The sequence below is a fragment of the Atta cephalotes genome (genome assembly GCF_000143395.1).
Source record: "Atta cephalotes unplaced genomic scaffold scaffold00079, whole genome shotgun sequence".
Lineage (NCBI taxonomy): Eukaryota > Metazoa > Arthropoda > Insecta > Hymenoptera > Formicidae > Atta > Atta cephalotes.
In genome coordinates, this window is record NW_012130143.1 from 373,102 (window position 1) to 393,856 (window position 20,755).

Below are 20,755 nucleotides of genomic sequence, written 5' to 3' on the forward strand. Positions count from 1 at the left end.
CTGTATGTGAGAATTTTGCACAATGCGTCATTAATAATTTATGACGCAGTATTTCTTAAAATTATAAAATAAAATTTACTATAATGTGAAAATGGGACAATATTAATGAAATTATAAAGTACTTGTGCTACTTGAGATAAGTATTCAGAGAATTAATACGATCAAGCTCTCTTGCTTCGAATCTGCATAAGAATGTACTTCGAGGCGAAATAGGATTGGGCATCTTAAGCCGCCAAAATAACTTCGTGGCTTCGCGAGAGAGAAGGAAAACTTTGGGAAATCTCCTTCGGAAATCTATGGTCCCTGCTCATAACCCATTTGTTGATTTTTCTCCGAGAACTTTCTCCTCGACTGATGATGAATTACGGAAGTTTAATTAGTGGCAAAGTTTAACGTGTCCACGTCAACTATAATCATGTTGTTATACTTTGCGCGACGTGAAATATTCCTGAAAGTTGCTGGATGAAAATTTACAACGCACGGTACATTTGCGCGACGCGAAATCATAATGGCATTTAAAGGTTTACTGCATTACCTGCTACGCTCCATTCGCGCTCGTTGCCGAATTATATTCGCATTATATTCATATTGATATTGATTCCCCCGAACATCCTAGTCAGTCGATAATCAGATTACGTGCCGCGTATGTAAATGAATCTCAGTCGTATAATAGCTCTTCGGGCGGGATGTTTTAAAGCCCTCCGAGTCAAATGAACCGCAAGTTTATCGCTTCACTTGCGTCACGCTATACGCCCTATGAATATAAAGGAGCAAATTACGTTGCAAATACGACAAAAGGCATATATATGCGATGCATATGCAAAAGATAGACTCCGTCGCGTAATTGTGTCGCCGAACATTTTTTTTTTAATTTCTCATGTCGCATATTAAACGCGTATTCAATCTCGCTGATTTAGTAGTCGCGCGCAGAACAAGTACAGAAATTACTCTATTCTAGTATCGGAAAATAGAAAATTTTCTCGCAATTGTAAGGTAAGCTTGAAAAATTATACATAAATTCATGATACACACTGTGTCACCTTCCTGAGAGACATGGTGAGAATTGATAAAGACAATCAAGCCTTGAAGCTGTCGATAGAAACGAACAGATAAAGACTTTGCATGAAGTCTGTTACAGAGAATTGATATTGTTGAATATCGATCTTCTTAAATATCATATTCTTCCGCTCTTTATGTGAAAGACAACTACAGCGGAGATGCGCTGAAAGTATTAAAAAAGCCTCGTGATTTTCTTGATCGAGCTGCATGTCACGCAGCTTTAAACGTACGACGTGCTTCATAAAATGCTCCAAAGCCCTCGAGGGTGGAAGGTTAAAGTTCCTCAGGGTCTCTCTTTATAGCGCCCGATTTGTCCCGTATTAATGTAGTACGTGGAATCACACGCGCGTATTAAGGTGCTTCAAAAACACACACGGTTTTATTTGCCGTGTTACGTCAACAATATAATAAATACTGTATAAAAAAATCTGGATTTTACATAACTGAACAATTGATTTCATTGAGGCAGTTCTTAGAGAAACGTTTTTTTTTTTTCTAAAAAATATTGTGTCAGTGTTATCAGTAAAAAATTATTCGTTCACAAATATGTGGAGAAATATAATATTTGAAAACGCGTTACAAATTTATCTCAGCTAAAGCTGTTGTGACAGTGCATTCAAAATATACATAGCCGTTTTATTCTTATACAATTTTCTTTTTTTATAATTCTTTTTCATCCTTGTTTTTATTGCACAGAAAAAATGTAAGTAAAATGATACTGAAATAATAAAAAGTTCCCAAAAGTAATAATAGTAAGAATAAGTAGTTTCTAAATTATTAATCATTTTATTTTTTACGCTTAAATTGGCTATCTAAAATGAATTCTTTTTACTAAAAAAACGTGAAAAACATTCTTTCCTCATAATACGTCGCCTTCTTGAAAATAACTTGAGAAAGTTAACATTTCAGTGAACTACAATTACCGCCGCAATATCTTGCACGATCGAATTTACTGATGAGATATCGGCTCCAAGTTCATAGAATGACGCTTCTCATTTCAATGCGATATCGCTATATCGATTCGCAATCTGGCACGATCGCAACGGTGTGGAAAGTTGAGTAGAGTCCTACGCGAGGCGATAGTTACTCGCTACGCGAGCACGTTCGCGTTTAATTGCGTTTGCAAACGCATCCTCGGGCAAGTCAGCTCGACGAGACATTTTGATGGACGGACGAGTGACGTAAAGGACATTTCTCACATGTACGACGTTACTTCTGCCTTGTATGTGCGAGAAAGAAACCTTGACGTCAGGGCGGTAAAGGTCGAAGTATCATCTTTGATCTTCGCTTTATTGGCAGGTCTATTTTCTCTCCTGCTTCATTTGATGAATCAAAATTTTCATTACAGATCGTGATGCATGTATATTCTTGTATTCAGATACGTATTTTGCAAAAAGGTACAAATTACCCAATATTTGTGTCTGCAGGCATAATTTGCGCGGTGCAATTTGTTAATTAGTAACTCTTCCAATTTGGCTAATACGATCCGTTAATAGAATACGTACAGTAATTTTACACGAATGTACAACAATTGTTGTTATAATACCACGAGTGTAATACAATAGCTTGATTACTGATGTAATATGGTCGGGATATCTGCAATTTAATGCTTCGCAGTAATAAGCTTCATTTAGAAAACAAATTTCAAGATATTTAACGAAGAACAATTGGACCATTAAGCAACTAAAATTATCAAATTCCTGCTACAATAATATTGACCAAAATTAATCGGAAACTAGAAAATCGCTTTCATATTCATAAAAAGTTAAGAGAAATATATGAACAAGCATATTGAGGAAAAAAAAATTGCAATTATCATAATACATATAACTATAATTTATCGTCATTTTTTGTGCCAATTATATATTATTTTGGTAGAAAATAAATATACATAATTATTATTACTAACAGCAGTAATAATTATAAAAAGGAAGCTTTCAACCATAATTTTTTTATTATTTGTACAATTGTAGTCACAAATATCAAACTCATTTCTCTCAATGTATTTGCGGATAGTCAGTGAAATTTCTCATAACATGAAACAAATCAATACTTCTGCAACGCACTCAATGTGGAATAAACAATTTAGGAACAATATATATCCTATATTATATATCGAGACTTGCAAACACGCGATCGTGTTGCAATCAAATGAAATCGGTAATTAATTGTCTACTTGCAAGTAGTAGACTTAACTCCATCCAACGGATTGACGTTCCAACGTTCGTTTAATTAAACGCCATGGATTGTCTTCGCCTGCAGGTAGGCATTTAAGTCCGCGAAGCAAAGTTTCTGCATCGCCGCTGTCGAGACATAAAATGGCGTTTGCGAAATCCCGCAAACATTCGTATATTCATCAACTCCGGGATTACCCGATGTATCTGGGACCGAAATCAATAATCTCACCGCATGCATCACGCGATAAACTTGTATCTCTGTTCTCAACAAATATTTGATTGTAAATCGCAATAAATGAAAAATATCGTATAAAATTTGAAGATAAACGGTAAAATGAGAGATGCGCAATGCAAAATAAACTGTATCTGAACTAACAGTTAAGAGAGATACGAATAAGCAGATAAAATTATTCGCCTGACTGTTGTCGGATGAAAATTCCTCGACCTGAAATTCTCATCGTCCCAAATACGACGTGTTATTTCTGCTGTGTTACGAATTTTCGGGTAAGCTATTACAATTGAGTGCAAAAACGTATTAAATAAGATTTCCCATCACTCGAAAGCTTGGAAAACTTATTGAAATTCTTTTTCACAATCCTACATTCCTACATTCATATTATAAATTGTAATAGATATACATTTTATAACAAATAAAATAAAAGTCTCATTCATTATCTTGTATATTTAATCCCAAAAATATGAGAAAAAAAAAGAAAAAAATGTTTAATTTCAACAATTAAAAGCCAATTAATTAAAAATAAATTTCGATTACTTGCAAATAAATTTTTCGAAATAAATGAGAATCTAACAATAAGTTCTCCAATTACTTATCGTTCATCGCCACCTTGAAGATTTCAGAGTAATGGCGATCTGCGAGTCCGTCGTACTTTATTCGCTTCGTTTTATTCTCCGTCTTCACGGAGAAATCACATTGCCGCGCACAAGCGCGATACGTTTTGATATTCGATACGTGACGGCGAGATCGCATATTTCGCCGGGCGCGGAATAAGTCGACCCGCACAAACCAGACGGAGAGGATGCAAAAGGCGTGGTTGTGGATGCAAGACGCACGGCTTATAGTAGGTAACAGCCGCATTCCGAGGCATCCCGACACGGCCGCGTATGTTCCCTATTTTAAGCACCCGAGGCTCGCCCTGCACCTCGTCACGCTTTACCAGAGTCGCGCATCCCACCTATGAGATTCGCGGAAATTATGCCGGGAAACTTCCTATTTGCGTAATGCGAACTAACGCATCAGCGTCTTTCATTTTCTTTGTTTTTGTTTACAGGAAATCAGACGCGCGAAGACAGCGCTGTTCCCGTGCAATTTTTAACTCCGCAGTGTTATGACGGACACGTGGATGGGCAGACTCAATAAACTATATTTTTGGAATTCGAAATATGACAAAAATATAACCGGAGAGATATACGATACCCAGAGAAACGAGGTTTTATTAGCGAGGAGAAAATCGAGCAAGGTCATTAATTCTCATTTTACACTAAGAATCATCAGAATACGCGGAAATAAGTATATATCAATAGAGGCAAAATAAAAAAATCTGATAACATAATGTGACCAATCAACTTGTAAGGTTTTTATCATGACGCAAAATGAATTATATCGTCATTGTATGTAATCCACTTCTTGTCTCTTTCACAATCGCAAAATCTAGCTCGAGCGTTTAATGGCCATTAATGCTATTTATGTGAAAACTTAAATGTCAAATACATTTAACAGAAAATGTTATTAACACAATTTAACATTTCCTGAATATAAATTAATATAAACATAAATATTAGGTTGTGTAACAAAATTCGTAGTGCTGCAAACTTCAAAATTCAAGCAACTGTAATTTTGTTAAAAATTAAATTTAAAAAACAAAATTTAAATTAAGAAAATAATTAAGTCTGAAAATTGGAATTCTCTAAATAAAATATTTGTATACTCAAAAAACATTTCTATAATTTAAATTATATAATTTAAAGAGGTAAAGAGAGAAGAAATACAATATATTAAAATCAATTTGTATAATTAAGTAGCTAATTTCTGTTAAGTATTATATAATTATTAAATATTGTATAAGTGGAAATATCCAGCAAAGCTAAATAAAAGAATTCAGAGAAAAAAAGCAGAATGAAATAAGCTTTCTAATTAAATTAATAATAGATGCAGATATTTCTCGGGAAACGCATTCGCACAAGTAACTTGTAATTGGAGATGTAAAATACGCGTTCGTCGATTATTTGCGAGTTTATAAGCCATAAACGATTCAATTGCTTCTACTACGATTCTCGCGAAATTAAAATATTGGAATTCTCTCTGAGATTCATTAACGCTTTATAAGTTATATGAATTTTATTACGTATTCGTTAAAAAGCGACTCAAATGCACGTTTATGCATCCGTAACTCTTATTTCGCTAAATCCACGTCCAATATCGAAAAGTCGCGTGCACATTGTATGATTCAATTTTAAGGTAATACATTTCATTTTACGGTTATCCGAGCTAGAGGAAATGCAATAACGTGACTCATATTCCGCGTCGTTACTTACGCACATATTTTATTCCCATCTTTCTTACGTTTACGCTGAACGTGCCCTTCTCTGTTAGTTAAATAAAACCAGACGGACGCAATGTTAATATGATATTGCCAATGTCAACATATAACTTGTGTTAGATCAAGTCTGACAGATTTAATAATACGGCTTTAATAATAGAATCAATTCGTAGTAGTATTTCGACGTCTGGTCAACAATGAGTTTTATACCACTGAGTGTGCAAACTAAATTATTTTATATCTGTCATTGGATCATCGTATAATAAACGATTCACACGTTCGAAACACTTTGAAGTTACTTTGCGTTTCCAAGTTGTATCTGTACAATTGAATTGTCAAATATTCTTTATGTGGAATGGGAAAATAATTTACATCTTCCAGATGATTTGATGTTGACAAAGAATTGTTGTTCTAACAATGTTCTTTTTACAAAATCTATAGTACGAATATAGAGAAATTGCAATAATATTTCAATATTCCAGTAATAATTTTACAATAATAATTTAAAATTACAATAATAATTTTACAATAATAATTTTAACGTTTGCGTTTTCTCTATAATAATTAACGTAATTCTTTTAGAAATAAAAACGTAATAAAAATGTATTTTTAAAATATATTTATTAGAAAGCTTTTTGTTATTGTTTTTCCATTTTTTCATGCATGTTCAGTTTTTTCAAAATAAATTTATTTTTTATTCCAATTTCGTAATTTTTGTTAGAGATAAATATCTATCACTTGCATTGCAGATGCATCTTAACGAACCATCTGTTTTAGACAGCACAAACTCGATATGTCAACCTTATCTGAGATTTATTAGTCGCCGAACTGTTAATAGTAATGCTCTCGCAAGTGGACACAAACTTCGCCCATCATCGGGGTTTCATCAGTCCACGCTTGTATCAGCACAAATCAATCAACATTTACCATCTATCCGTCTTTCGATTCTTGTTTGCGATGTGTATGTCCTCGATAATACTGATTCACAATATTGAACATCTGCGTAATATATCCTACGCGCAAGAAAATACCGCCAAATACGTGCGAGAAGATTTCGAATATGAAAATCCGAATAGCGCCACTTTCATTTAAGCTAGCGAAATTAAAAAAGCTTTCGCACATACCTTTCGCAATAAAAATTCATGCGTTAAAATACCTTGTCGCCATGATTAATATCACAATCTATATTTTATTAAACGTATTTCACATTGCATGCCGCTTTTATCTATTTAAGATATTACGACGCGTAAGTATAAATCCGTTTTTAATTAAAAAATTTTTAATTAAAAAAAGGTATATAATATTGAATAAAGAAAACGTAAACTAGGAGAACTATAGAATAGAGATAGGTATTCAGGGACGCGCCGCATGACTGTTTTGCGTGATGAGACTTTACGATGTGTCGAGAGATTGATTGTTTATCTTCACCGTTGCTTCAAAGGAGAACTGATCAATACTTTATTCTCAGCGATCTTGCTGATATTTCAGCAAATCGATTAATTTTACTCCCGGCGAATTGTTTATTCCTAATTTCCCGATAATTGTCCCTCGTAAATTCTCCATACTTTCTACATCGCTTCATAATTAATTTCCGCACCGCATCCTTTGATCTCCGACATTCAACGTGGTAAATTAAGCCATCAATGGATGCTTTATTGACTAGGAACTTCAATAGAGGATATTTCAATAGCAATTGCAATATGGCTTTATCATTATTATGGCTTGTTTATCTCCTATCTCTCATTCGTTTTATAATAAATGAATCGATTGCTCCAAATAAATATTAACACATTATATACATATGTATTACCTAGAAATGCTCTAATGAGAAATTAATAATTAATTATCAATTATTAATTTAATTATCACAATTCCTCTTTTGAAATTTGTCGGCTAACCAAAAAACTAAATAATGAATAATTAATATTAATCATTAATATTACATCAACTTGATTTTCTCATTGGAAAACGTTAAAATTTGTTTAGGTATTTCTGCCATGATATCAATACAAAACGTTCTATGATTTTTCGATATTGAGATATAGATCTATTGTAAATCAATTGGAGAAGTTCAAGAGTAAAAAGACAGGCGCGAATGATGAAATACCTTGCATACAACAGCGAAATCTCCAGCGCGTTGTATATTTGTTGAATAACATTTACTTTTTACCTTAGCTAATTAATCTTCGAAGTTGGATCGCGTTTTTAGCTGCATGGCATGCGCGATAGACGATCAATGCACGCGCCGTACATCGATGTTTAATCACAATGACTTGGGGAACGCGGGGGGTTCTCGCATTACACCCAGAGTAGAGAACGGTGGGTCGATCGGATCGCTATTGGATGACAATGTAACTGGAAACAGCGGCATATTGCTGCTTAATAGGATAGGATTATCGCAGCCGCTTAATCATCGGCCGCGGCACTACAGTCGCTGATGGCTTGTCCGACACAACCAGCCTGTTGGCACTTCGATCGAACATGCCGCGGAAACCCCGCATTGGCGATCCTGCCCACGTAATATCGGTATTAAGGTATGGAAGATCCATGCTGGCTTAGTGTGGATAAAAGTACGTCGATAAGAAATTTTTCCGCTATCAGCGATAACGGCGTTCTTAACGACGCCTTGTGCAATTTTATCGCGGAAATATGAAATTTATTTTTGTTAAAGCTTTCTTATTGACGTGTCAGGTTTGACACGTTAGTTTATTTATATACGTGTGTGCAAGAATTTTAGTTATCGTTTATTAAAGGAGAATCCCATAACAATGAAGGAGAACAGTTTGCGTCACGTACAGTTTTAGCGATTAGATGATACAATCTTAATTAACTCACCAGATATTGAGGAACTTCTCCCGAACTTTCCGCTTCATGCTATCACTCTTCCGACGATACTGCAATCTGCGGCAGGATTCCATATAGATGGGTTCCGGAAGCTTGTAGAAACCTGCGGAAGATAGAGATATCCAGATTAAGCTCTTGGAAAGTTTTGAGTTTTTGCGGCAGGAACTATGCCATACAACAAAGGATCGTGAAGGAACATCGAAGATGGAACGCAGGACACCGGAGCAATTTTTCGCAAACTCTACGTCATTTCACGTCATAACAAGATTTAAGGAGAGTTTCATGTGCTAAAAGTTGTCTATACACATCCCGTCCCAGTTTCACCGGCTTTCCCTTTATCGGCGGATTCTTAAAAAAATTTTCTATCCTCTCTTAGCACAAATTTTGTAAAGAATGAAATTACACAGAAATAAAATGCACACGTAATAAAAGTGCAGATTACGAAGTTTTCTGAATTAAGTTTCTGCGATATGCAAATAACTCCGACTCATATCCAATCAAAAGATAACGAAAGAAGGTTGAAATAGTGATTAATATAACGGCCATATAAGCGCGGAATGTTTTTGTTCGTCCACGCTTGAATCAACTTCTATATGAGCTCAGACTAGAAATTGAAGATAGGAATAGCTGGAACGATTCCTTGCATGGACAAATATTTATTCAGCGGCCAAGCATGCCGCTGTTTATCCGCTCGTTTATCCGTCGCTGGTCTCAGATCGGGCGGCGTCATAAAATCTCTCACGAACTTTTATATCTGACCGAGATGACCGACCTATTTCAACGTAAAGTTCGATTCAGTATGGGACATAAAATCTCAAAAAGAAAAGTTATTGCCACAATTACATTGAAAAAGTTAAGTTGAGACATGCACATACTTCTTAAGATTAATCTTTTACAATAAATCGGAGATACTTCACTAAAATGTTGAAAGAAAGCATATCACGTTTCAAATTATTATGATTTTTGTTATTTCTTACTGTATGTTATCTTTTTCTATTCATTATTTATTTATTTTTAGTAGCAAAAAATCTTTAATTTAGATCATAAAATTCATATAATAAATAATAACAAAGGAAAAACATACGTTTCGATTCCACTCGAGTCATTCTCAATGTTGCGGTAAACTTATTCAAACATCGCTATAAAACAAATATATATAATATTACAAAACTCGTTATAATTCTAAAATATTCTTCATTTTGTGTAGTGCGCTGCGAGTCAATTATATCGGAAATCAAAGTAGTAAGAAAATAATACTCTAGAAAGCGATCATGAACAAAAGAAAAATTAATACTTGACACATACAAATTAATAATATATATAATAAAATGATGTACCTTGTCAGTTATATTAAATGTGTTATTATTAAATGTGTTGAGAGTCCATTAATAAAAAAAAAGAGAGAGAAAACGCAGAAAGGTGGTAATCCATAGTGGTAGAATATATTAGTTATTAATTGAAGCAAATTTGCAAAAGTAAAGAACATCTGACTTCCATGACATCTGATAATGTAATGTCGAGAAAGAAAAACACTTCAAAATGACAACAAAGGGGAAAAAAAAGGAAGATATAAGGAAGATTAGGAGGGAAAAAGAGAAATATTATAAAATCAGAATACTATTCAGACAAAGAATCCGTTTTATCTGTTTATTCCATGTTTCTGTTTCTTAATATGTACAATTTCAGATATTAATATTTTATTGTATGAAGGTTCTATATCTAATATATCCACTTTATCCCATTTAAAGTTGTGATTCTCCTCCATACGGTGGTTAGAAATCACCGAGATTGAAATGGAGATTTTAAACTTATATTAATATCTAAAACATGTTCGTGAAGTCTAGTCTTTAACTATCTTTTAGTCTGGCCAACGTAACTAACATCACAATTCTCAACAATAAGATATTCTGTAAACTACATTTTGATCATGTACATATTTCAGCTTATTCTTTCCTCTTTTTATGAAATTTTTTAATGTGTTAGGGATGGTAAAAGCTAATTTACAATTAAATATGTTAACAATAAGTGTAAATCTTTCAGATATTGTATTAACACATGGAATAGTAAAAAATTGTTCTATCGTTATTACTATTCAAACTATAAATATTGTTGAAATTTAATTCTATTATGAATGGTCGAGAAAATAAAATGTAGAGGACATCCATTATTTAAAAAAATATTAACAGCGTCAATTAAATTATCTTGTTGAAATCTTCATGACACAAACGAAAAATCTTATCTACTTCATAAATTACACCTCTTTTGTGACGAAGCCGATGGTGTGAATAGAAATTAAAGAATCTACCGGAAAAAGTTGCTTTACAATATACGTCAAAAATAAGACTCCGTTCTTCTATGATTAACATGGTATTCAAAAACTTATTTTTCCATCAATGCCAACTTCCATAGTGAACTGTAGTGTGAATTAAAAACCAAGATATCACCAACATTTTCATACGGAGCAGTCAAAATAATATCGTCTACATATCGAATAATAAAATAACAATCGAACAGGTAGCATTCCAATCGCAATTTCTTCGAAGTCCTGCATAACCATATCTGCAACGACTGGTGACAAGAGTGACCCCCATAGGAGTCCCAAATATTTGTTTGTACATTCTTTTATTGAAGATAAACGTATGTTTTTATTCATTGTTATTATTATATGAATTTTATGATTTAAATTAAATTAAATTTCTTTTGCTACTAAAAATATTAGCCCTTCTGTCCTTCTTTTGCCTATATTGTTTTACAGAGCCTCATTATTATTTATTAAATTTATTTATTTATTTGTTTAGAATTATTTGCACATTATAATGAAAATTGCCGAGATATCTTTCGATTTTATCGATATGCAATAAAATTGCCCAATATATAATTGTTTTAACAAGTGTAATTTCCTTAGCTATTATTTAATTGTATTATAGGTCTGCTTTCTGTAGCTGAATTAGTGTGCACTTTTTGAAGTGCCTAAGCAAGAAATCTAAAGTAAGAAAGGTATATATTTGATATTTGTCGAAAACGAGAAAGAGAGTTCTAATGCAGTCTGGTACAGGAACAAAAAACAGACTTATGTTCGGAATTAGTGGGCAATTATTTGTGTATCTAAATAGCAACAAATTTTTCAATTCGTTAAAAGCCGTGTTGCATGATAATTCAATTTCCAAATGTTTCCGAGTTGTCGAGAGCAAAGAATTTGTGAGCAATTTAGCACTCTTGCATTAAACTAAAATATCAATACAGCTTTTGTGTTAAAATTATTATCGAGGATTGGAGGGGGGGGATAACATACAAAATAATCTTTAATAATGCAATACGAAAACTATTTAAAATGAACGAGGATATTCCTTACATTTTCATCTCTCTGAATTGTAACGTTACTAAAATTTTTGTACTACTTTTTACTCGAGATTTCGTTAAACAAGAGAATACTTAAACAATGAATTGAACTCGAAAGAACGGATTGAAAAGGAAGAAAATATAGCATAGCACTTTGCTTCAACAATGTCCATATTTATCCTCAATTTCATTTTCTTTTCACTATATGAGACAATAAAACAAAAATTCCTTATATCCTGTAGAATATAGAAACTATCATATTTTCTGTATCGGTACACCAATATATAGACATCCATTCTCGAATTTAACATGAAAGAGTAATGCCGCAACAATAAATTAATTTTAACAGTAGTGTGCACTTCGATGCATTACGATAATGGACCACAGATCCATAGGTGCAATCATTTGACGAATAATGACAGCCACCCGCAGACGACCAGAGTATTTCATTTCGCTAATGTTCGCTAATTTAATGTCAGAAATAAGACATTATTTCGAATTTCTCCGTTTCGCTGGATTATCCCATTCACTTTTACCATTACGGTCACCGCGAAATCCGATTACGAAGTTCAATTACGAAACTTATTTCCAGAAGTTTTGTACATGTTACTTATTAAATCATTGTCGTCAAAATTAGAAGTGATGATTATCGAATTATAAATTATATCAAATTACAAATTTAACTCGTTATAATAATACCTAAAAATTTTACATAAAAGCCAAAATCGCACGTATGAAAAATATTGTTGTGTAATGTAATAAATTTTAGAATTATATGTTATAAGCTGCTTGTAATATAATTAAATTTAATCTTTGGAAATAAATTATATCGTCACGTTACAAGGTAAAAAGTTACAAGGAAATACAATAAAAATATCTCACAAGTTCTATTAATTTTTGATATGACATTTGTAGAATTTCCCTGAAATAAATCTGCCAGAGACTTACGCATAACAGGAAGACTTTAAATGCAGGAACGAAGTATGTGGTTACACTTACTAAGCCAGCTCAGCTGATCATTGTTCTCCAATTTGTTCTTGAAACTGTCCACTTGGCGTTTGAGTTCTCGTAGAGCGAGAGAGGGTGTGGCATATAAAGCTTCCTGATGTTCTCGTAGTTGCCGCTCTAAAGCCGCCACACGCCTCTCTAAAGCCCAAAGTACCTCCGCCTCGATCACCCCAGAAGAAGCGGGATGAGCACCGACGATCTTAAAAAGCAACCAGCTAAGTACGAGAAATGTATTCCATGCGCGTTTAGAATATTTTGTGTAAAAGAAAATTAACATATTTTTTGTCTAAAATAATATCGTGCATTTGTCCTTGAATCATAAGATTTAAGATAGATTAATTCATTTATTTGTTCATCAATAAACTATTTATGTAATTGAACACTTTTTGATAATTTTTGTTTACAATTTTATGAAATATTACAAAATAAGATAAAAATATATTTGAGAATATGAGAAAGATATTAATAAAATTAAGCGTTCAATTAAATTAGACAGTTTTATATTTATTATGTATGTATCGTGAAATTTTACATTCTAACTCTACTTGAATTTTTCTATCAAGATTATAAGATACAAAAAAATTTGTAAGCATTAAGATACAAATCTATGCGTGTTTATCATGATCAGGAAAAGTGTCTTTTGTATTTTATTATCAAATGAATTTTACATTCTTAACAAACATAGATATCCTCATAAATATGTAAAAAACTGTATACAAACGAAAGTTAACGAAAAGTTATTTATGAAAAATAATCGAAGTTTTAAACTCTTTTCCAAAGTCGCGATAAATTCATAATAAACTTTGCCATCAACATTCGAATAATACATAATAAGGTTAATTATATAAGGATAATACAATGATTGTTCAACGCACAGATTAAACGCTCATTACTCAAATCATTTAGACATCGTTTATTTCAAACTTGTCGTTCCTACCGTAAAATCTGATAGAAAGAACACAATTCTTTCATTCATCAAATTTTTTCAAATAAGTAACCAAGAAACTTTTTGCCTTTTTCGCGGAACGACTTCCACAAAAAGCACTTATCGAAAACTATTTCCACAATTTTCTTCGAATTTCTTCGAATAAGTAACAAGAAACTCTTTGCCTTTCTTTCGGAGCCCAACTTTTACAAAAAAGAACTTATCAGAAACTATTTCCTCAAATATGTGATTAATTACGTAGAAATAAAAATTTAAATAAAGTACCTGAAGAACGTAAGGCGTGTCGGGCGTGTTCGCCGGTAGATGAGTTGAAATATTGAGGAGCTTGTCCCCCTTGCGAAGCTTTACGATGTCCAGAGGACCAGCCTCTGCCGCGCTTCTAAACAGTTCTGCAAGACAAAACGTAGATTCTCTTTTGTTAAATTGATTTCCATCCATTTTCTTTCTTTCTACCGGAAGAAAGCTTGCGCAGTTCCTTAAATTTACTTTTATCTCACGAGGCAACAAGACGATTGTCATTCTACCTCCGAATTATCATTCTGACATCCGCCGAGAAAGAATGAGAAAAAAATGACGTACAAACAATATTTACGATACACAGTTTCGATCCTCGCTATTAATTGTCCGCCGCTTACCACCGTTTACTATATTACCGGAGGTGATATTAACTTTATTAAACGCGCCCTGCTGGCACACGGAAGATCGACGGCCGTCTCCCAATTGCCCCGGCTTCCCGACAATGCGACCGGCAAAAAACGGCGACACGTACAAATGGCCCCTGGCCGCACGACGCGTGCATAGAATCCTGCCCGTCACGAATGACGACGTACTCTTTCCGGTATATCGAGCGAATAAAGGGAAGAGCGATGGAATGGTGTTTTGTAAGTGCATGTTTTATTCATAATCGAAGCGCCACGCTACTCACGGAGTGTAACGGCCGTGTATTACTGCGTCCCGGTAATTACGATCGACGACACGGAATAACGGCACGTAAATGTGCTTTCTTCTTTATCTATACGCTTCTCGGAAAGTTTTAGGTTCAAATGAATAAATAAAAGCGAATTTTAGATGTTAGTTCCTGCAGTTACGATTCTCTTTATTTTTAAATTCATATAAAGTGGAAACACAAAATTCATGAATATACAGGGTATATAACTGAAATAACGCTTACTAATCATATAGTGCTATTCCTAATAAAAAACTGAAACAAAAAGTTCTCTATCATTTTGCAATTTTTGTATTATTTTAGTTACTCAATGAATAAAACGCCTAAAATCATGATATATAAGACAGCTTTAAGATATTTTTAAGAGTTCTTTAAGAAAAATCTTCAAAATATTGCATAAAGAACGGAAAGATATCTTAAAATTGTTTTATACACCGATTTTATCCATTTATTCGGCAATATTTGGAAATTATATATCTCATTAACTATTGCGAAAATTGTAAAATGATAGAAAACTTTTCGACTCAGTTTTTTATTAGGAATAATATTGTATGATTAATGGGCGTTATTTCAGTTACATTCTGTAGAACAAAATAAAAAAAGACGATATAAAATTCTGAATGTATAATATAATTCGCGGAATGTGACGCAGTCTAACGCAGTCTAAAATATTTAATTTAATATTTAATTATCTGATTCCTCGAAAAAAATCGAAATTTATGAAAATTAAAATAAAACGAATATATAATATTAATTAATTGAGAAAGATCAACACCGAATTTATCAAAAGATGCAATATTAACTTATTTCTGGAACACCGTAGCTCTCCTATAAGAACGCTCCGTGTTCATATGCGAACAAGCGTGCATCATTTCGAATAATATAAAAAATAATATAAAAATTTGCTGAATAAATGATACAATCCGTGTTGTTTCCGTTTATCTTATTTTAGCAAGTACATGCAGTAACTTGAAATATTGAAAAGCTCAACGCGTATATAAATGCGTATTCGGCTTTAGATTCAACAGCAGCATCCGACAAGCGGCTTCCGTAATAACTAATGAATGAATTCATTTTATATCCACGATGAAATATAGATGAATAACGTAATGTGCATGGTCCAATTATCTTGCGAATGATGCGATGTTATGTCGATATTATATCACATCCAAATGAAACGAAATTGAGTGGTATATTTCTGTGAAAGCGTATAATCTGTTACTCATTCAAATTACAAGCGTAACAATGATCGATTTTGAATAGCGCATCTTAAACACACTAAGGGAGAGAAAAAGAGAGAGATGTGTTTTTCGCGATCTCAATGTAAAATACACGTCTAGTCTTGTTCTCGTGTGAAAAATGGAACCGCAGCGAAACCTGGCGCGATCATTTATAAAGAGTCTCACAGTTTTCAGTTTGCCTGACTGACGTGCACTTGAAATAGAATAAAAATATGTTAAGAATGCGTTTTCCTCGTTGCGCTTATCTCAACCAAGGAACGGGATTCGAGCAATGAAACATGAGAAATCATAGTGTTTCACGATTTATCTGAATCGAGGTTGAAATGAAACACCTAGTGGAACGTTGTCACGCATTCGTTTCGTTTTATGTGCGACCTTTACGAGGAAACGCGACTATTTTCGCCAGAATTTCACCGTGAGAACTGGGAAAAGAGATTCGCGGCGAAACCTATCATCGTCATCAAACTTCGGTTTTTGTTTTTAGTGGCACAAAGTGCAATCAAACTCATCACGCTTCGCGAATTGAAATAGCTCAGCTGTATTCAGCACCTGCAAAATATAGGTTAATTATATTTTATTCAACAGTAAATTTGCAAAGGATTCAAAAACTCCATGTTCATCCATTGCGCTACTGAAACTCTCTCGTTACCTGTATGTTGTAAATAAAAATAGAATAAAACTAGAAGAAGATAACAATAATTGTTTACTAGACTCCCCATTGTAACATAGTGATATTAGCAAGCGCAGGAATATACCATGACATTTTAACGTAATATCTTCATCCAAGCTGCACACTTTATGAAAGAGTTCCTCCTAGGAATGTGTTCTTAGGATCATTCAAAAAAGAATGTGGTTATCAAATGTCAAGTGAAATAATTTCAATCAAATGTTTGATAAACATAATATAAATAATTTTACTTTTCTAAATATTTAGCAAGTACTACAAAACATAATAATGTAACCAATCATTTAGTAATAATAATTATTATTTATATATAGAAAAATAAAATTATTTTATATTATGTAATTGAATATTTGATTGAAATTAGTTCATTTAATATTTATGGTTTCACTCAATATTAGTGGCTAATTTCAAATTCCTTTTCAATGTAGAACGTTCCCTTTAGAACATCCTCTGGACATCTTTAGGACATATTTTCTTTTATGTTGTATGTGAATTGATACTCGCGAGTATGGAAAATACCATGATATTGTTGATAATCGCAAACTACGTCAGTCGAGCCACATTTGATTTATCGGAATTTATCGGAATAGCTACCAGGAAGAATATCAGAACGCATAACATAAATGCAACGCGTGTCCACCACGCCCACGCACGAATTCGAAACGCTAATTGAACCTAGAATCGGTTGCCGAGGTGGCAACAGCGGCAGCGAGTAACATTTACAACACAATACGAGAGAAGCGCAACGAGATTTATCGTGAATCTCACTCACCCAGAATTTGACGTTTTTTTTAACGTATGGCGTGTGTCAATAGAATTTGCAAGGGTGTTTTAATTAAAAAGATTTAAAAACAAATAAATTAAAAAGATTCCATTGACACACGCCGCATGATTTTCCTTTTTCAATACGTCGGTACAGCGTTCATATAGCACCGTTTCAGATCTCTCGCAGTGCAATGTATTGAGTTTTCTGCTCGTGCACGCGCAAATCATCACAATATAATCGAATAAAATAAATAAAATAAAGCAGACCTTTTATTAGCTTTGGATATTTTTACATAACGATTTTTTCACTCTTCAGAAAAGCTTTTTTCGAAATTTATAAGCATTGACTTCATGCGCAAGTGGAGCTATTTCTGAAATACAGTATAATATTTCTATGTTCGATAGGAATACCTCATATTTCGGTAAGGATAAAATTGCTGCATAATTTTGCTTTGATCACGAATTATTAAAATACATGTAAATAGCAATATGATAAAACAATAACAAATTTTATGATTTCACATAATACATAAGGTAATAGTTAAAATAACGATATTTGCGTGGTACATACATTTGTAAACATTTGTTCAGCATTCTATCGAATTTAACTATTATAAACAGCGAAAATGTTACAGTACAATGCAATACAGTAAAAGCAAAATATTGTGTATCAACCCCGCATATTATTTAATAAAAAAAAAGAATCGTAAAAGAGAAAGAGAGAACAGACTAGGCTGGGTTCCATTTTTTGACTTGACTGATATAAAATTACATGTGACAAGCAATTAAATTTTTTATTTTTAGTAGCTTTTTATTTTATACCGATATAATACGTAACAAAAAAACTTGATTAAACTTGCCAATGCAATTGCACAATCGATTCACTAATGTTGTTCGCTCAATTACGTTCCGGTCCATAATACTCGCGTTAATTGGCGATCCGTTCCGCCATAAAAACGCTCGAGCACTCCGTATAGCAAGTGCGATTACAACAATCGCATACACACGCGTTCACTTTTTTTCAGAGTACTTAAATCTTTACGACCAAACCATCGAATTTTCGTCCGCGTCTCATTGACGTTATGGCGCCGACTCAGTCGGGGTCCAGCTCCTTCTCTCGAGTTTGATCACCGACCGTGCTTATGATTTACATGATAATGTACTTGGAATCTGGAGCGAGATGGAATATCTCCCACGCGCGTGGAAAAGCATGGAAATTGGTTTGAAGATATTTGAATACTTGTATTACTCAAATAAATTCGAATACGCGAGATTCCTGACGTGGAACATTCGAAATCCTTGATTAATCGCGTACACAATACGTACACGATCCGAAGATTTATGGAGTTTTTTCCTCATTTTTCTTTTTCCTTCATTTTTCTTTTTCCTCTCTCTCAGTACATAATCAATGTATATAAATTTTAATTAAATATAATAATTCCTTTCGTAATTTTGAAATTATTATGTCGTATAATTTTAAAGGATATAATAATATTAAAACTTTCGAATACGTATCAATTACTCCTATGAGTTCATTTAAATCTTAAATTCAAAATCATGTAACTTTTCACTCTTTTTGAATATTCAAATTCGCTAAAAATCCAATGTAAAGCTGAAAAATCATCAAATTGACTAACATCAGGCTATTGATCGTGAAATTGATGACTCGAAAGTGAAACGTCCGATCATTATTCAATTTCATTCAAACTTAATGGAAGTAGACATTGATCGAGAAAAAAATATTCAGTGAAAAAGTTGAAGTTTCACTTTTCTTCCCTTTTCCCTTCCGAGAATATATTACAACGTCACGGATTTTCTTACGTATAATCATGATGTCGAGAGTCGTATAAAAGAGGAGCAGCAAGTGAATAAATGTTCGGCAACAAATTTCTGATAAAATGAAAAGGGTGAAAAGAAAAAAGTAAGGCTGAACATATTTCTGCGACGAAAAAAAGTTGTCTGAAATCGAGCATGCAACGTGAAACTGAATATTTCCCTTTTTTTTTGTAATCCTCTCTTCCAGAAGAGATATATGATGAATCAAAATATCGATCTCTATGTACAATTGTGTTTATTGGTCACTATTGCTTGCGCCACTTTAATCGGGTTACCGCACCATATTTTTCTCGTAAATACCGCGATTCTTTTATTGGAGGAAAACCAATACACAGTTCATACAAATAAAAAGATCCTTGCTTTGAAGAGACATAGAAATATGTCCATTTGATATGCAAAAACTAGAACCTTTCGTTATCGGACTTCAGCTTGTTGAATTCATGCAGACATGATAAAACTTTTCATTTACAGAAATGCTAAATTCCCAGTTGCAGCTCCGAGTAAGGTATATCTTAAAAAAAAAAAAAAAGAAATAAAAACAACATTGTTATTATGCACGGCTTTTGTATATATAATATCAAACTATTCTGTATGTATATAAATATCAAACTTCTATTCGGCTTAAAATGCAAATTACTAACACAACAATACATCTCGTTCCTTGTTAAAAAAAATAATTAATTTCTCACAAGGTACTATAAAGTAATAATTATCAGCATATTTGCTTTTTTGCAACAATTATCAAGTAATGGCGCATCGCGCAAAAAACAAAAAGTCAGGATTAACGGCAACTTCTTCATCATAATTCCGGAATTCACTGAGGAACTTCACACTTCGGAGGTTAAGCCGAGATAACCCAAATAAGTCTTTTACTCCTGTAAAATATCCACCACAATGAGGATCCATAAACGTGTGCGGATTACGCGAATAAATAAAATAAAAAGTTTTGCGTTCACTCCGATCGTAAGAACTTATCGTGGACTTGTCCGCGCGTTTTTGCCGGCGTTATAAAACTGGGAGAACTGCAGAATTCTCGCGATCCGTAAATATCATGGATAATAATCCTGGAGTTTCGCATTTAAAAATATAGGCAGGTAGGCGTTGACGGGCTATTTTTCTAATACAAACAGAGTTGCAGAGTTTTTATTTTTCTATACGAAAAGGGCACATCATACGTAAAAATATATTGCATACGCAGACGTTTATTTTTATAAAATCAAAGGCTTAAATGACAATATTCGCGTGAACTCGGAAATTAAGGAGATCCTAAAGTCATGTCTGTTTATCGATTCAATAGAACTTACACACGTACGGTTTATGTGTCATTGACACATTACTACACTACACGTTA

The 20,755-nt window shown here is 33.2% G+C and overlaps 1 protein-coding gene across 1 annotated transcript in view; it reads right to left on the reverse strand.

Annotated features, from left to right (window-relative positions):
* The window catches only part of LOC105624447, a 37,564-nt gene that overhangs the window by 7,137 nt on the left and 9,672 nt on the right, over nt 1-20,755 (reverse strand). The window contains exons 2-4 of the mRNA XM_012205807.1: nt 14,196-14,320; nt 12,977-13,184; nt 8,630-8,741 (exon numbers count right to left, since the gene is read on the reverse strand). Coding sequence (XP_012061197.1) covers nt 8,630-8,741; nt 12,977-13,184; nt 14,196-14,320 — 445 coding nt within the window. The remainder of the gene's footprint in view (nt 1-8,629; nt 8,742-12,976; nt 13,185-14,195; nt 14,321-20,755) is intronic.